Source organism: Pleurodeles waltl, chromosome 1_2 (assembly GCF_031143425.1).
Source record: "Pleurodeles waltl isolate 20211129_DDA chromosome 1_2, aPleWal1.hap1.20221129, whole genome shotgun sequence".
In the NCBI taxonomy this organism is placed as follows: domain Eukaryota; kingdom Metazoa; phylum Chordata; class Amphibia; order Caudata; family Salamandridae; genus Pleurodeles; species Pleurodeles waltl.
Genome location: NC_090437.1, coordinates 167,985,213 through 168,000,524, shown reverse-complemented (window position 1 = coordinate 168,000,524; position 15,312 = coordinate 167,985,213). Strand labels below are relative to the sequence as shown.

The following is a 15,312-nucleotide window of genomic DNA, read 5'->3' as shown; positions in this document are numbered from 1 at the left end:
AACATCAGCCAGAAGTAAAGAAAGCCAGGACACATACCTTAGGTCCAACCTCTGTATTTGTCTTGACCTGCGCCCACAACAACAGATGCAACTAAATACAAAGGGCCATTGACCAGACCAATGTCAGGCATTAGCCACATGGCAACGTCCAAGGTCCAACTTCACTCCTGACAGCCCAGTCACTCCACTGGGCAGGGCATCATGGGTATGGTAGGCAGGGGATGGGGGGGGGTTCTGCTTGGGAGGGGGGACCTTGGGCTTCGGTTTGGGAGGGGACGGGTCCTTGCCTTTCTGTCTTGGGGTGGAGGAGTGGCCTTGGGACAGGGGGTCGGAGTGCCACCCTTCTTCACCCTAGTGGCAGGAGTACTCTTAGCGGTAGGAACAGGAGTCGGTTTGGAGCTAGAGGTACTGGGCTGGGAGTGGGACTTTTCTCTTACGGGCAGGATGGGGGTAGGTGATGGTGGTGGTGGTGGTGGTGACTGCGCATGTGGTGTGTGGGGTGCATGTCTGCGTGTCTGCTGTTGTGGTGACTGTGGGCAAGGTTGTACAGGTGGCAGGATCTGGGGCTGTTGATGCTGTGCATGCAGGTGTGAGTGCTGATGTGACTGTGAGGGAGGAGTAGAAGGGGGAGACAGTGGAGGCAGTGGCTGTTGTTGTGTGTGCATCTGTGTGTTGGCTGTGTGTGTGCTTGTGGAGTGAAGTGTGGTGCCTGTGTTTGTCTGTGAAAGTCCTGTCTGTTGTTTTGGGTGCATGCTTGTCAGAATGTGTTCGTGGGATGGGTTGGGGAAGAGGAGACGGGGACTGGGAAGAGGTAGTTGGAGGGGGGGACAGATGAAACAGGGACACTGGCTACCATCAGAGAGGAGGCCAGAGCCTGAAACAATGTCTGTAGGGCCGCCAAGCCACAGTGAATGCCCTCCAGGAAGGCATTGCATTGCTGTATCTAGGATGCCGGCCCCTTGATGGCATTCACTATGGTTGACTGCCCTACAGAGATGGATCTCAGGAGGTCAATAGCCTCCTCACTGATGGCAGCAGGGCTGACTGGGGCAGGGCCTGAGTTGCCTGGTGCGAAGGAGACTCCCACCCTTCTGGGTGAGTGGGCACAGGCTACTGGGTGGGGGGCTACTGGGAGGGCAGAGCTGGTACATGGGTGGTGGAAGATGAAGTAGCTGGGCTCGTTCCAGAGGGCTCTGCCACCACCAGGGAGCTTCCATCGGTAGGACGAATTAGTCAGTTGTATCAGCTCCGGTCTCCCCAGTGATGCTCCCCTCGCCCTCCAACCCACTGGTCCCCTCGGCTTTGGTGGACTCGCCAAATGATGCTAATGCACACATGGACAGGATGACAAAAGAAGAGTGGGGGGAGAAACACAGGGTAAATCACAGCAACAACAGCACAGATGGCATACACATCACAATCACTCACTGGGACTAAGAATGGGCAGTATGGACAATAGTAACAAACCATTGCCTAGGCACCACAGCAGGTAGGAACCCAAACACTACCATCTGCACACCTACTGGGACCAACTAAGCCCTGTCTGCCATGGCAAGCTAGCTACCTAGCAATACCAAATATGCATACCACTCTACATACCTAAGCAGAACCATGCAGGAATGTCTAAACCGGCATATTGGGGCATCCACTGACTAGAACCTTGCACTCAAATCCCATGTCAGGCAACACATAATGACTATCACACACACTGTACTCACCCTCTTGTGGCTGCTGTGCTGCCCTCAAGTGCCCATCCAGCTCTGGGTAGGCCACCGCCAGTATGTAGGCCATTAGGGGGTCAGGCTCCGACGAGCACCCCTCCCTCATTGGGAGGCCGTTCCCAGCTGGGCCTCTGCGGTCTTCTGGGCCCAGCATCTCAGGTCCTCCCACCAGTTCCTGCAGTGGGTGCTCCTCCAGCTATGGACCTCAAGGGTCCACACATTCTTGGCGATGGCATGCCACAATCCCTTCTTCTGATGGGCGCTGACCTGCAGAGGAAACACAGACAAAAGGACACCATGAACCATACAATCCAGCCTGTCATACATATGGCCTACATACTGGCCCGTACCTCTGCATTTACATTGCCTGCAGACATACCCCCTTCAAATGACACACTGATGGCACACACATACATCTACATGCAGCCATGTTGCATGCAACGTACCCATGATGTACTCACCTGTTGGTCTGGAGGCCCATACAACTGCCCATACAGGGGTAGGACCCCATCCACGAGCCTCTCCAACTCTCCGAGTTGCCCTTTCCCCTGTTGACCGGGCTATGGCAGGTTCCAGACACAGGTCACAGTAGTGCACGCAGTGGAGATGTCGTCCAGTGGAAAGTCAGGAATCAAGTGAAGTGGTAGAAATAAAATGGCGGTCACGGCCGCGGCAGTAAACACCGTCGGCGTTGTTCATCATTGGTTCCTGTACTCCTTAGAGCCCCATGTTAGCCAGTGAGGAATTGCACTGCGATGCAGACCGCCTTCCGCCATGACGCCTAACGCCGGCTGAGTGAGGTAACTTCCATCTGTCCCTGTAAACAGGACAGGCGGTTGCCATTTCCTACTGCTAGTACTCATGTTGGGAATATATATGTTCGTCATTGGTATCGACTGTTCACACCTAGACAATTCTAGTGTCCAATATACATTCATGCTCTGTGCACTCTGATGTTGTGTGCCCATAGGTCGTGTTGTCACACCCATTTCACTTTTGAATCACTTAAGATACCAACCACTGCCAAGCAATAGGAGGAGGAGGCAAGCACCTGTGTACAGACCCCTTGTGGACTTGGCTCTACTGAAGGACAGACACACCATACTCACCTATCGTCTGGACAGGGCCACAATCACAGAGCTGTGTGCATAATTGGAGCCTGATCTGCTAAATGCTATCCGTTGCACCACAGTAATTCCCCCTGTGGTGCAGGTACTATCAGTGCTCCATTTCCTGGCAACTGGTTCTTTCCAGGCGACTGTGGGCTTGGCTGCAGGAATGTCACAGCCAATGTTCTCGATTGTGTTTGGAAGGGTTTTGGCTGCCTTGCTCAAACACATGTGCAGCTACATTGCATTCCCCCAGGTTGATGATTTGCCCACTTTGAGGCTGGGTTCTACGCAATGGGACACATACCACATGTGATCGGGCCATTGACGAGACCCATATTGCCTTAGTCCCTCCCTGGGCTAATGAACAGGTGTACAGGAATAAGAAGAGTTTCCACTCTCTCAATGTCCAGATGGTGTACCTTGCTTACCAGTACATCTCCCATGTCACTGGCAAGTATCATTGGATTTGTTCATGATGCCTTTGTCTTGAGGAATAGCAGCATCCCACAGGTGATGGCACGACTACAGAGTGTGGCTTATAGGTGAGCGTGAGTCCTCACCCAATGTATGTCAGTGTTATCCTACAGGAGTCATACCCCATGCCATTGTGCATGATTAATGTGTGTCCCTCACTTCTTCCAGGTGACTCCGGCTACCCAAACCTGGCTTGGCTGTTGATCCCTGTTAGGAATCCGAGAACAAGGGCTGAAAGTCGGTACAATGATGCTCATGGGCGTACCAGGAGGATTGTGGAACGCACCTTCGGTCTCTTGAAAGCAAGATTCTCAGGTGCCTCCATTTGACAGGTGGATCACTATGCTACTCCCCTGAGAAGGTCTGCCAGATTGTGGTGGTTTGCTGCATGCTGCACAATTTGGCCCTCAGATGCCATGTGCCCTGTCTGCAGGAGGAGTGGGGTGACAATGCACCTGTGGCAGTAGTGGACACCGAGGACAGTGAGGAGGAGGAAGAGGAGCAGGATGTGGACAACAGGAAACATCATTCAGCAGTACTTCCAATGACACTCAGGTAAGACTGTTGTTCTTTACATTTCTCAATTTAAATGATGTGCTGTGTGGCTGTAGTATAATGCCAGTCACTACCTTTGCATCCCAATTTATTGTCACCTATGCCTTCCCTTATTGCGGATGTTGGCGTGGTTGCAACAGCGTACTGATGTGATGTATGCAGACTACTGAGACACATGTTGGATGGATTCACACATTACAGGAAATTTTCACAGGATCATGCAGTTTAATACATTGTACATTTCTCTCTGATAAAGCACTATTACTCAAATTGTGTCCAAGGGTGTTTATTTGTAAATATGATATTCAATGCAAAGTACAATAGAGTGTGGTGATGGTTGGGAAAAGTCCAGTGTAGTGGGCCAGTCTGTTTGTAGCACAGGTCCCGTGTCCAAGGGGCCATAGGAAGAGGACCAATGGCAGTTTAAAATGAACAAGGTGACACAGTGGAACACAAGGGGGACAATCTGGAGGGGCTTATTTCCTGGCGGTGGTCTTGGTCTTGGCAACTGTCTCTGGTGTCTGTCTGGGTCTCAGGGAATCTTTGCAGGGTGATTCCCCTTCTGCAGGGAGAGGGGTGTTGGTGGCCAGTGAGTCCTGTGGCAGGGCTTCCTGTCCACTAGCTGCAGCAGATGTGGAGGGCTGGTTAGTACACTGGCTCTAGTGGTAGGGGCCCGCTGGTGTGCTGTGTGCTCCCGCATGATGTTCGGCATGTCACCCAGCACCACTGCAATGGAGGCCATGGTGGTATTCAAGGCCTGCAATTGTTGCATGGCCTCCTGGTGGTGTTCCCCTTGGAGCCGCTGGTTCTCCTGCATGAGGTTGAGCACCTGACCCATCCTGTCCTGGGATTGTTGGTATGCCCCAGGACATTTGTGAGTGCCTCTTGGGCAGTCGGTTCCCTGGGCCTGTCCTCCCCCTGGCGCACAGCTGTCCTCCTACTGTCCCTGGCCACCTGTGCCTTGGTCCCCTGAACGGTGTGCTCACTCCCACTGACACCAGGACCCTCATTGTTTTGCCAGTGTGGTGTGGACTCGGGTCCCTGTACATGTGGGCACACTACTGAGTGACATGCCCCGGGGACAGATGTTTGGGGTTGTTGGCTAGCTGCTGTGGTGTTTGAATCTGAGGGGGGTGCCCTGTGGTGTACTGGCTGTGGGATGTGGTAGCCGACTGACCAGTGGTCCCAGATGGGCCAGGGAGTTCATCTAGATCGAGATCTCCAGAGTTGCAGTCATCACTGAGGGCATTTTCTGGTGGGGGACTGGTTAGCCGCTGACATTGGCTGGGGCACCTGTAGGGACGTAAGTGATATGTTAGGGTAATTGTCTGTGACATATTCCGCATTTCTAGCTTTCCCAGTGATATTGGTTTTGTCTTCCCACCTTTGGTAGTGTATGGTGTTGTATTGTGGGATTGGTAGTTCTCCATGCTGTCCATGCATTGGTGGTGGGTATGCATGCAGAGCCTGGGAGGGATGTGCTTGCAGTGGTTATGGCATGCAGGGGTTGACATTTAGGTGTGGTAATTGGGGTAGTGCACTGTGTGGGATGGAGGGGGGTGAAGAGTGTCAGGTTGAGGGGGTGAGATGGCATGTAGGTATGGGGTGGTGGTAGGTTGTTAATGGTTACTCACCAGTCTCCAGTCCTCCAGTTAAACTACTGAGTCCCTCAGGATGCAGTATTGCCAAGACTTGCTTCTCCCATGCTGTCAGATGTGGGGGAGGAGGTAGGGGTCCACGGCCAGTCCTCCTGATGGCGAGCTGATGCCTTGCTGCAATAGAACGCACCTTCCCCCATAGGTCGTTCCACCTCTTCCGAATGTCGTCCCTTGTGCGTGGTTGTTGTCCCATAGTGTTCACCCTGTCCCCGATTCTCCACCATAGCTCCATCTTCCTGGCAATGGAGATCTGCTGTACCTGTGCTCCAGACAGCTGTGGCTCTACCCTGACTATTTCCTCCACCATGACCACCATCAACTCCTCATCAGTGAAACGAGGGTGCCTTTGTGGGGACATGGGTATTGTGTGGAGTGTGTGTTGTCAGAGGGTGATGTGTGATGTGGTGGGGTGTGTGGTGAGTGACAGATATATGGGTAGTTGTGGTATGTGTGTGCAGTTGTCTCTGGGATTGGCGTGGCAAGGTGTAGCGGTCTTCTCGTGTTTGCAAAGGTTTGTGATTGTTGTCGGGGGTGTTTTATAGTGCTGTTGGTGGGTGTGTGGGGTGTGTGTATTTGTGTCGAGTTTGGGTTTTTTGTTCTGGCCAGTGTTGTCTTGTTTTGTTTTTTGGGTGGCCATTTCCGCCTTGGCGGTTTGCACCGCCAATGGTTTACTGCTGTTGAATGTCCGCTGTGGTGATTCGTGGGTCATTTTTGGGAGGGTGTTGTTTTGGTGGCATAACAGTATTGGTGTTAGTTCTGACAGTTTATCGCGTTCGTTGGGTCTGGCCGATTTGTGGTTGTAGCTGGTTTCTGTTGGTTTTGTGTATGTGTCATTATCTGGCGGACGGGTGTTCGCCTCTGTGGTGATATGTTGGCGGCAGTCACCGCAGCGGTATTCAGAATGTACTGCCAATGTCATAATGAGGGCCTAAGTGTCAAGCTTGATGTGCGGGTAAATGAGCGCATGGAGTTCGGTGCTGTCGCAAAGCCGATTAATCTGCGTGACAACATGCAACGAAACAGGATTAAGTAGATTATGATAAAATATTTCCTGGGTAATCACAAATGTTTCAACTTCCCCCATATACTCCCCACCCCATAGTTTCCCCCAAGAAGCTGGTACAAGTAGGATGACGCTGATTTATCCTTAACAACGTGTGCTGCCCGAGGGAATGTGTCCCTTCAGATGTTCACTGATGATCCTTAAGAGAAGGGGTATCTGACTCAGCCGATCTTCACCTTGGGCCGCCACACATTTATCTCAGCAAGGATCTGGAGATCGCTCTTGCCGGTGTGAGGGTGGTGGTGCTGAGGAATCAAACTCAGTGATTGTGAGGCCAGTCTAGTCTTACCCTTTCTTAGGTGGAATTTAGTGCGGGCTCGTTTCCGATAATCATTTGCTGCAGCTTCAACTCTGGCTGTTTGGTCATATGTCACACTGGGAGGAGAAGACGAACGAGCCTCTCCGTGGAGCTTCTTTTCTTCGGTTACCTATTCCCATGCCGACTCAGGGGTATCAAAGAAGCATGTCTTTCCGGCGTGTATCACTTTGAGGCGTGCCAGGAGCATGTAGCAGAAGTGCAAGGCTCTCAACTTCTGCTTAACGGGCTCATAAGAGTGATGGCGTGTTTGAAACTCTTAAGTGCAGTCCAGAAAGATAAGGATTCGAAGTTTTCAAATCAGAGATCTGTGTGGCAACATGTCTCTCGTAGTATGCAGTCCCGACCTCTGAAGTTGAAAAGGTCTGCGATCATAGATCTTGGTGATGCTCCCTGAAAGGGGCCCAGGGGTAAAAGTGCTCTGTGGGCACGATCCACAGCAAACCAGGGAGACAACTTGTCGATCGGCAACCAGGTTTTAAGCCTGTTCTTGTGGAATTCCACAGGCTGATTACATTCTGCGTCTTCTGGGAAGACAATGAAGTGTAAGTTATTACGCCTTGAGTGATTTTCAGCATCTTCTGCTCGTTGCTGGAGTTTGTGTGTATGGATGAGTAGGTGGTTAACCTTGGTTTTAAGGTCAGCCGTTTTGTCCTCCACTGTGGAGATACGTCCCTCTGGGTCCATGATGGGGCCTGTAGCATTTTTGAGGTCTTGACAGAGGAGTGCCATATCTACCTCTAGCTCTCCAATCTTTAACTGAACCACTGTTTGTCATTTCTGGATAGCTTGCAGAATTTCGGCATTGTCTCTGCCTGAGGACGTCCTGTCTTCCCTTGTGTCCCCCCCGGTGCTCCGGTCAGAGTGTTATACTTGTCTACCTGAGAGGAGTGCGTCTTTGTGGTTTTATCCTTTCAGATCTCATCTTTATTTGTCTCTCAAATTTGCGCAGGAGCCCACCCCAATGTTCACAACATGCGAGAACACGAGTAGCTAGGCATCTATGTAGGTACCCTCCAGGGCTGAGACCCAGGAGATCTCTATAGATAGGGAGTAAACTGGCCTCTGTGAAGGAAACAATGACCTCTCTAAATGGCCCCAGGAGAGATCGATAGTCAGCGGCCGGGAGTGTTGGACAGGGAGGCCTCTCAACACTGGGCCCTAATTATTTATCTGCAGCACCTCAAATCCTGAAGGGTCTTTTCAGTGAGGCCATAGGACTGTTATCTACAGTATCCAGTGTGATCCAGCAGGGTCTCAGGTATCCTGGAATCTCCCCAGCATTCAACACTTCAAAGAAAATCCTCATTTTGGCAAATGGCTGCATAAGTGCCTGTCCCTTTTGTGAAATCGCCTCTACGTATTAAAGCAATAAAACAACTAACTCACTGAGATTGGTTTAACTTCTATTATTTCTTCAGAAAAATAATGTTCCATTAAATTTGGATTTCAATTTTCGTCTTAGTATGTACAATTACTTTTAACCTATTCCTTATTCCACAGAATTGCCATTTCAAAACACTAGATTTGTTTTGAAGAAGGAAAAGGCCTCTGAATGTCTACTTAATCAGTTTGGTGAAGAAGTGGAAGATGTCAGAACACACCTGAACTTTGGTAGGTTTTAAATGCTTCTGAACGATTGCAGTGCTGCCATTGGATGATGAGGAAAACCTTTTCAGCTACCTCGGCAACAAGGCGGTGCAGAGTACAATGTTTCATAATACTGTGTGAAGGTTTCATTAATTGCCTCCAGGATGTTTACCACTTCACCCCTGTTGTTGCGAATCGCTTTGCTTAAAATACTCTGAGATAGTCGTACCGATCATAACTTTATACGCTGTGTCTTGCAGAGCTTCCGCCCGTAACTTCCACAATGGGATTGGTGGTTTAGATTTGCCCCACTGGAAAGTAACTTTAAGGGGATTATGATCGGATAGTGTTCTGACTACATATTCAGAACCACAGATACGAGGCCAAAAAAGTGAGTCACAGAAAATATAATCTAGTCTCGTGTGTATTTGGTATCCCGTTGCGTAGTAAGAGTGTTCCATGGCCCCTGGGTGAGTTAACCGCCAGACATGTAGACGCATAGAGTGAGACCACTGTTTGAAGTGTTTAGTGGTTTGTAGGCCAGGAGTATTCGGGAGAGGAGGGATCGAGCGATCCAGTATGGTATTCTGTATACAATTAAAGTCCCCCCAAAAGACCAGGAGCCCCAGGATCATGTAATAAATTCGGGGTCAGCTGATTTAGGAAAGACCCTTGGGCAGTGTTAGGGCCATATATCGATGCTAGCAAAACAGGTTGACCATTTAGTAGGCCCTCTAGGAGAATGTACCGCCCTTTCCGGTCTAAGTGCACCCTGGTTTTAACAAAGGGCACCTCCGGCGCCACCCAAATTATTGTACCCCTGACGTAAGGTGAGTATCCAGTACCATATATTTGGCCCCTCCAGCAACGGCCAAGCTTAAGAAATTCCCCATGTGTCAAATGTGTCTCCTGGAGACAGGCAAAATGTATCCACCGCCTGAGGTAAGTATAAACCCTGTATCTTTTAATTGGATTACCCATACCCCTAATGTTCCAGGTTAAAAAAGCATATTCTGCAGCCATAAAATCAACTTATAATGTTTAGCCCCGCATTCGCACCCCCCCCTCACAACCTCTCCACCCAATCCGCACTCTCCCTGTCTACCAGGCACTTTAAAAACAATATGAACAAGATAAACAACTCCCTGATCCCAGGCTTGAACCATAACAAGTATCATGCCAAAATTCCCAAAACAATCGAGCAGTACGTCAGGAACTGTGATATACCTGCGTCCATTCGGCCAAGGCATTAGGCCTTTTGTCTTCCAAGGGGGTCGGGGGGAAACGTCTATATGAGGTGAGTGTCCGCTCTGCGGGCCCCAGGGGACAGATCACGGAAAAGCCAAGACCCCGGAAAAGCAACAAACCAGGAGGGAATAAGTCAATGGCTCCGCAGGCGCCTCCTATCTACACAAGATGAACTGGCGCATAAGGAAACTAAAGTCTTGGGTAGTATCAAAGGTCATCTGCCATGCATGGAGTTAGTGCCGGTCCCTCCTCTCCAAACGAGTTCTGGGAGGGCAACAGAGTTCCTGCATCTGTATCAGAATCAGTTGGTGGTTTATCCGCCAGTGCAAAGAAGGGGTTATTGGATAGCTACAAGGCTTCCTTTATTGCTTCCTCTCATTCCCTGGCTGCCTGGGCACTGGACAGTCTTGCTGTGCTGGATTTTTGTTTGCACCCATTGTCTCGGGGGGTCAGCTAGGTGGCCTCGTCCTGAGGCTCCTGCGGGGGGTTTATTAGTCCTTTGGCGTGTATCCAGGTCCACTCATCTTCTGGTGAGGTGAACACTCGTGTTGCCTCAGCATTGCAGTTTTGCTGGAAATAAAAGCGCATATCTGTAATTCAGTTCTCTCAGACTTTGCTTCACTTTATTGAAAGTTACGCTTTCTCTGCACCTCAGAAGTAAAGTCCGGATAAGCTGAGATCTCTTCATTTTCATGATGCAATGGACCATTGGAGCGGGAGAGTTGCAGAATCAAATCTCAGTCTCTAAAATTAAGGACGCGGGCCACTATGGGTCGAGGAGGAGACCCAGGCGAGGGGGTCTACCAGGTACTCTGTGTGCCCTTTCTACAGAGAAAAATTTTAGGGGTTCCCACCTAGAACATTAACAGTCAACCATTGTTCCACAAACAGTTCCACACTGGGGCCTTCCGTTCCTTCAGGGAATCCCACCAGTATTGTGAAGAGCAGTCATCTCCAGCTTCACCTGCGTCATCTGGGCCTGAAGTTCCTGAACCATAGGGCAAACGGCAGCAAAGGAGGATTCCGCTCCTTCCACCCGCTCCACCAAATTAAGTTGATCAACTCTGAATAGGTTAACCTCCACGTCAATTGCGTCGATCCTAGCTTTCAGTGCAATTTTCGTGTCTAGAATAACTTGGAGGACCTTGTCAAACTGAGCAGAGTGCGAGTTAAACGTTGTGTCCAATTGAGTGAGGGTCTCCATCATACCACCTTCTCTCAGGAGTTGATCTGGGTCTTGCCCAATGTTCTTGGTGCCTTTCGTCTTACCCATCATTGCAGCGCAAATGAGAGGGTGGGGGGACACCCATCACCAGGGGATTATCCCGCGCACAGGAATGCAACTCACTACCACAAAGCCAAGCGTATTTATATAAACTTATAATTTGCCCTAGGCAGTAGTCCAGAGCTCAGAAAAGGCTGCTGGAGGCCGTGAGGGGGGTATGTCGCCAAGGTTCTGTCCAGGACCCTCCTCACTATTGCGACCTCCGTATCCACCGTATTCTGAAGCTCAATGTACAGTGCGAAATCCTCCCATTACTGAGAAGCAATCCACGCGCGGGCTCAGTTCAATACCCTCAAGCAGGTGGGGGGCAAGCTGTTGACATAGGGCCTCCTCCCTGCCCCGCCACTATTTGGTAAGTCCCTGCTAGTGGGCAGTTGGTCGTTTAGTCCCCCTCACCTATTATGTGCAGAGGGGCCTTGCAGCTACCTTCTCTCGAACTCGCCACCCAGCCTCACCTGTGGCCACCTGGTGATGCCATGTCGTGTTCCAAGGTTCTTCGTTGGCTTCTCAAAGCTTCTCACAGGTCTGAATTGTGGCTAATGGGGCGCCCCCTCCGGCTTCCATATCCACCTCTCGCAGGCAATTCAACCTGACATGGCATGTAGCGCAGTCGCGATCTCATCGCGGCCGCGTGTTGCTCCAAAGGCTCTGCTGACTGCCTGTTCTGCAAGCTATGCCAATCTCGTGTGAAGCACACAGGCACCTTGAAGTGGGCGTGGTAGCAGCCAGTTGGCCACCACGCAGCGCGTCCACTCACCTGTCCGTTCGCCGCACAGGACGGTGTAGACTGCGCTCTGTCGGCCGCCCTGCCTCCACCAGGCCTCACCGTCCACGCAGGTGCCACTCCAACAGGCGCGGTAGCTGCTCCTCTCCAAACAATCTCCGGTGCCTCTCCCGGGGCCGTGGACAAAATTCAGCGCATTTCGGCCCGCTGCCGACACGACATCAGGATCAGGCGACTGCACTGGCCGCCATCTTGACTCCGCCCCCAGCCAAAATATGAACATATGTATCCTTTAAGTAGCCACGTAAAGGGACTCCTCTTGTTTTATAATTCTCCTTTTTATGTGTTTCTTGGTTCAATGATTGTATCCTTAAACATGAACTACTAGAACACAATAAAACCTTTTTTTTTTAAACTCTTTTTATTGAACAATTGCTCAACAGATAGCAACATAATGACAAGTCAGTCATACAGTGTATACATTGATCAGCGTAAATCATACATAGGGATGTCACAAATATCCTGAACGTAGTTTTTCAATACGCAAAGTTGACAATCTCCCTCAGGCTAGACATAAAGTTGAAATGTTTACATTTTCTCTCTCCATGCTATCACCACCCATTTAAAGCCCTGGTAATTGCACCAATTGCCCCATACCTTCTTCATCTCTGAGGATAGCCCCTACTTTTATAAACTGGTTGTTTTACCTGTTGACACCAGTCCATATCAGTTTCCCAATCCACAATCCGGGTTGGGGGGAGTTTGAGTTTCCCGCTCCCCAAGTCTGCGCTTAGCCACCCCTTCTGCCATAACCAATCAAATGCTCTGGTACATTGGCCATTGCTCCTTGCATGTGATATTTAGGAGGTGCCATTTGGCCGCCAGGGGGATCTCTGGTCCAGTGACTTGGGCCATTATCTGCACCTTTGCCATCCAAAAACAGTGGATTTTTGGGCAGCTTCTTAATATGTGAAAGAAGATTCCAACTTGCCTGCAGCTCCTCGTACATAAGGTAGAGTCAGACCTCCCCATTCGGTGTAGGAGCACTCTAGAATAGTACAATCTGTTGAGTATCTTTGGTTGAACTTAGTGAAAACGGGCGCTTGTCTCTCCACTTCCCTAGGACTCTGTATAGCCTCAACCCAATTGACGTCTTTGATATCACATATGTCCCTATCCCACGCTGCTCTCAGGGCTATCAATGGGACTGGGGAGTTGTTCATCAACTTCTTATATATCATAGAAATAGCCTTTTCAGTTAGTTGGTCTAACAGGCGACAGATTTCCAGCAGTGCCGCCTCATTGCAGCTGTTCCCCCTCTAAGATATATCTTCATATGGCGTGTTCTAGTTGTAGAATTCTGAATTGTTCAGAGTCTCCCATCTCGTATTCATGTTGCAGAACCTCTGAGACCACAAACACCAGTCCTCTGCATATGTCGCCCAAGTGCTCTTTGCCAATCACTAAAGATAAAACCTTTTAATTGATTTGACAGGGTTTTATTCAGGTATTCAGTAGGCTTGTACTTACTGATTAATCTCTTTTGCCATCTCATTCAAGTCTCTTGCCTTTACATTAATGTCATGAATGGCTGAGACCCTTTTGTCATGGGAAAGACTGTATTAAAACTATCACACTCCTCTTGACATCTCTGGCTGTTCCTCTGTAATTTCCCCTCAAAATCCTTTGTCTAGCCACAATATTAGCCAACCCTCTTGTCCATTTTCCTTTCCCCTGTCACAGTGATAGTTCTATGATCTCGCCTTAGGAATTACTTGCATATTGTCTCCTGCCTTCTTCTCTCACCTCTGCCCCTATGTCTCTTCTGTCAGATAACCCACTGTGGGTTCCCCTCTGGTTCTGGAACCTTTCTTTCTTCTGCTTCCTGTCACATTCATCCGCTGATGTCCACACGTCTGTCTCTGCTACCCTTCTTGTCTCATTGCTCCTTTGCCTTCATTCTCACTATCTCTCCTTACCACTGTCACAGCCTCTGTAAACATTAGAGGGACTCATTAGTCTCCTGTGAGTTGCAGTGTACAAATGCAATGGGTATGTCTTTCATCTTGAAATTATTGTCACATCTATGGGTGACTGATATTTCTAAGATTGCGATTTGATCTCCTTACCATAATTGGCAACTTTTGTTTATCCCCTTTTAATAAGCATGTTTTGTGTAATCACATCTGCCGTTGGCCTCTGTTGCCTGCTCTCTGTATTTCATCTATCCATACCTCCGGTCTCCATCCTCTAACATTATGCATTCATAGCTTTGTAAATTGGTAAACCTACTTCACTCTGCATAAGTAAACTTCTCAAAATGTGTGATAGAACTCTGTACATTGACCACTTCTCCCATGCCTCCTTGAGTCTTATTCTTGAATATAACCAGTTTATGTATGTTATCTTATTTTAATAGGGCATGTGGTTCCCAAATCAGTTGCTTCGTTCTACATAAAAGATGAGGAAGACACTCACACCGAGGTCAGTCAACAGAGGATGAGGATGGACAGTAGAAGAAGCAGTACAAAAGGTCAGCAACTAGTATGTGCTTAAGACTGAAGAAATTAGGCATTTGTATTTCTTTTTTCTGAACACTTAGGAAAGCACATGATTGAGGTCCATTCTAAAAACCAGCATGCTCATTAGTAAATCTAATTTGCCTGGTCTGTACTGTATACTCCTTTCAAGTCCTGTTGAGCTTGCTTGTGCTCCCTGGCCTACTCCCCATATCTTTTAACACTGTTCTCAACATTGCTCCTTATTGGGCAAAAAGATTTTGAGATACAAATTCAACTCTCTCAACTTGTAGGCTTTGACAAGGAAAAATATGGGGGTTCTAGGAGTTAGGAGTTTAAGATTGAGTTGACTCCCTCAGCTGTTGCATAAATTGCTGAACGTACAACTAGTCTAGAATTTATTCAGTCAGTGTGCCTCAGCTCCCATGTGCAAAGTTACCTCCTTGCACAAAATATCTCTTATGTTAAGCATATAACAGATTTATTAATTTCAATGTGCACTGCAGCAAGCAAGGCCAATCCTTTCTGCATCCACCTGAACAGATTCCTCTCAGTAGTGTTATCTGCCAAACAGGATTACCAGAGGCACTCGTAATGGAGCCCTAAGTCCTCCCCCACCTCCTGCTCCACTCTGAAAACAAATGCAACATAGTATTTGCATAAAGCACAAATAAGTACCCATTTCTCATAAGAGGGCTTGTGGAGGCATCCAATTTATGGATATCTTCTAGAGGAATGATGACCAGAGGGGAGAGGGTTTCCCTAAAAAGGTGAAGGCAGGTACTTATTAACGTTTGTTACACATTTAGGAAGGCTGTACCATGAATCCCTGAAATTATTTCCTCTTGTTCCTCTACTTTGCATGTGTAACCATAATATTTACCCCATGTGGATCAACAATGGATTGATTATGCACCTTTCCAGAAACATCTCTTTCTCATTTACAAAAACTCAGATCTGTATATCAAGACTCAGAACTAGGTATCACAACAGAGAACTGCTAAGGCTCCTTCACTGTCTCCTTAGTAGAGAAATGATCCATAAAAC

General features: G+C 48.9%; 1 protein-coding gene across 2 annotated transcripts in view; it reads left to right on the top strand.

Moving 5' to 3' along the window:
- LOC138298754 (zinc finger protein 34-like) overlaps positions 1 to 15,312 on the top strand; it is a 298,592-nt gene that overhangs the window by 207,294 nt on the left and 75,986 nt on the right. Inside the window, exons 5-6 of one of the 2 annotated variants that reach the window (XM_069236899.1) lie at positions 8,403 to 8,513; positions 14,166 to 14,279. In XM_069236899.1, coding sequence (XP_069093000.1) covers positions 8,403 to 8,513; positions 14,166 to 14,279 — 225 coding nt within the window. The remainder of the gene's footprint in view (positions 1 to 8,402; positions 8,514 to 14,165; positions 14,280 to 15,312) is intronic. The other variant, XM_069236900.1, reaches the window with a different exon arrangement.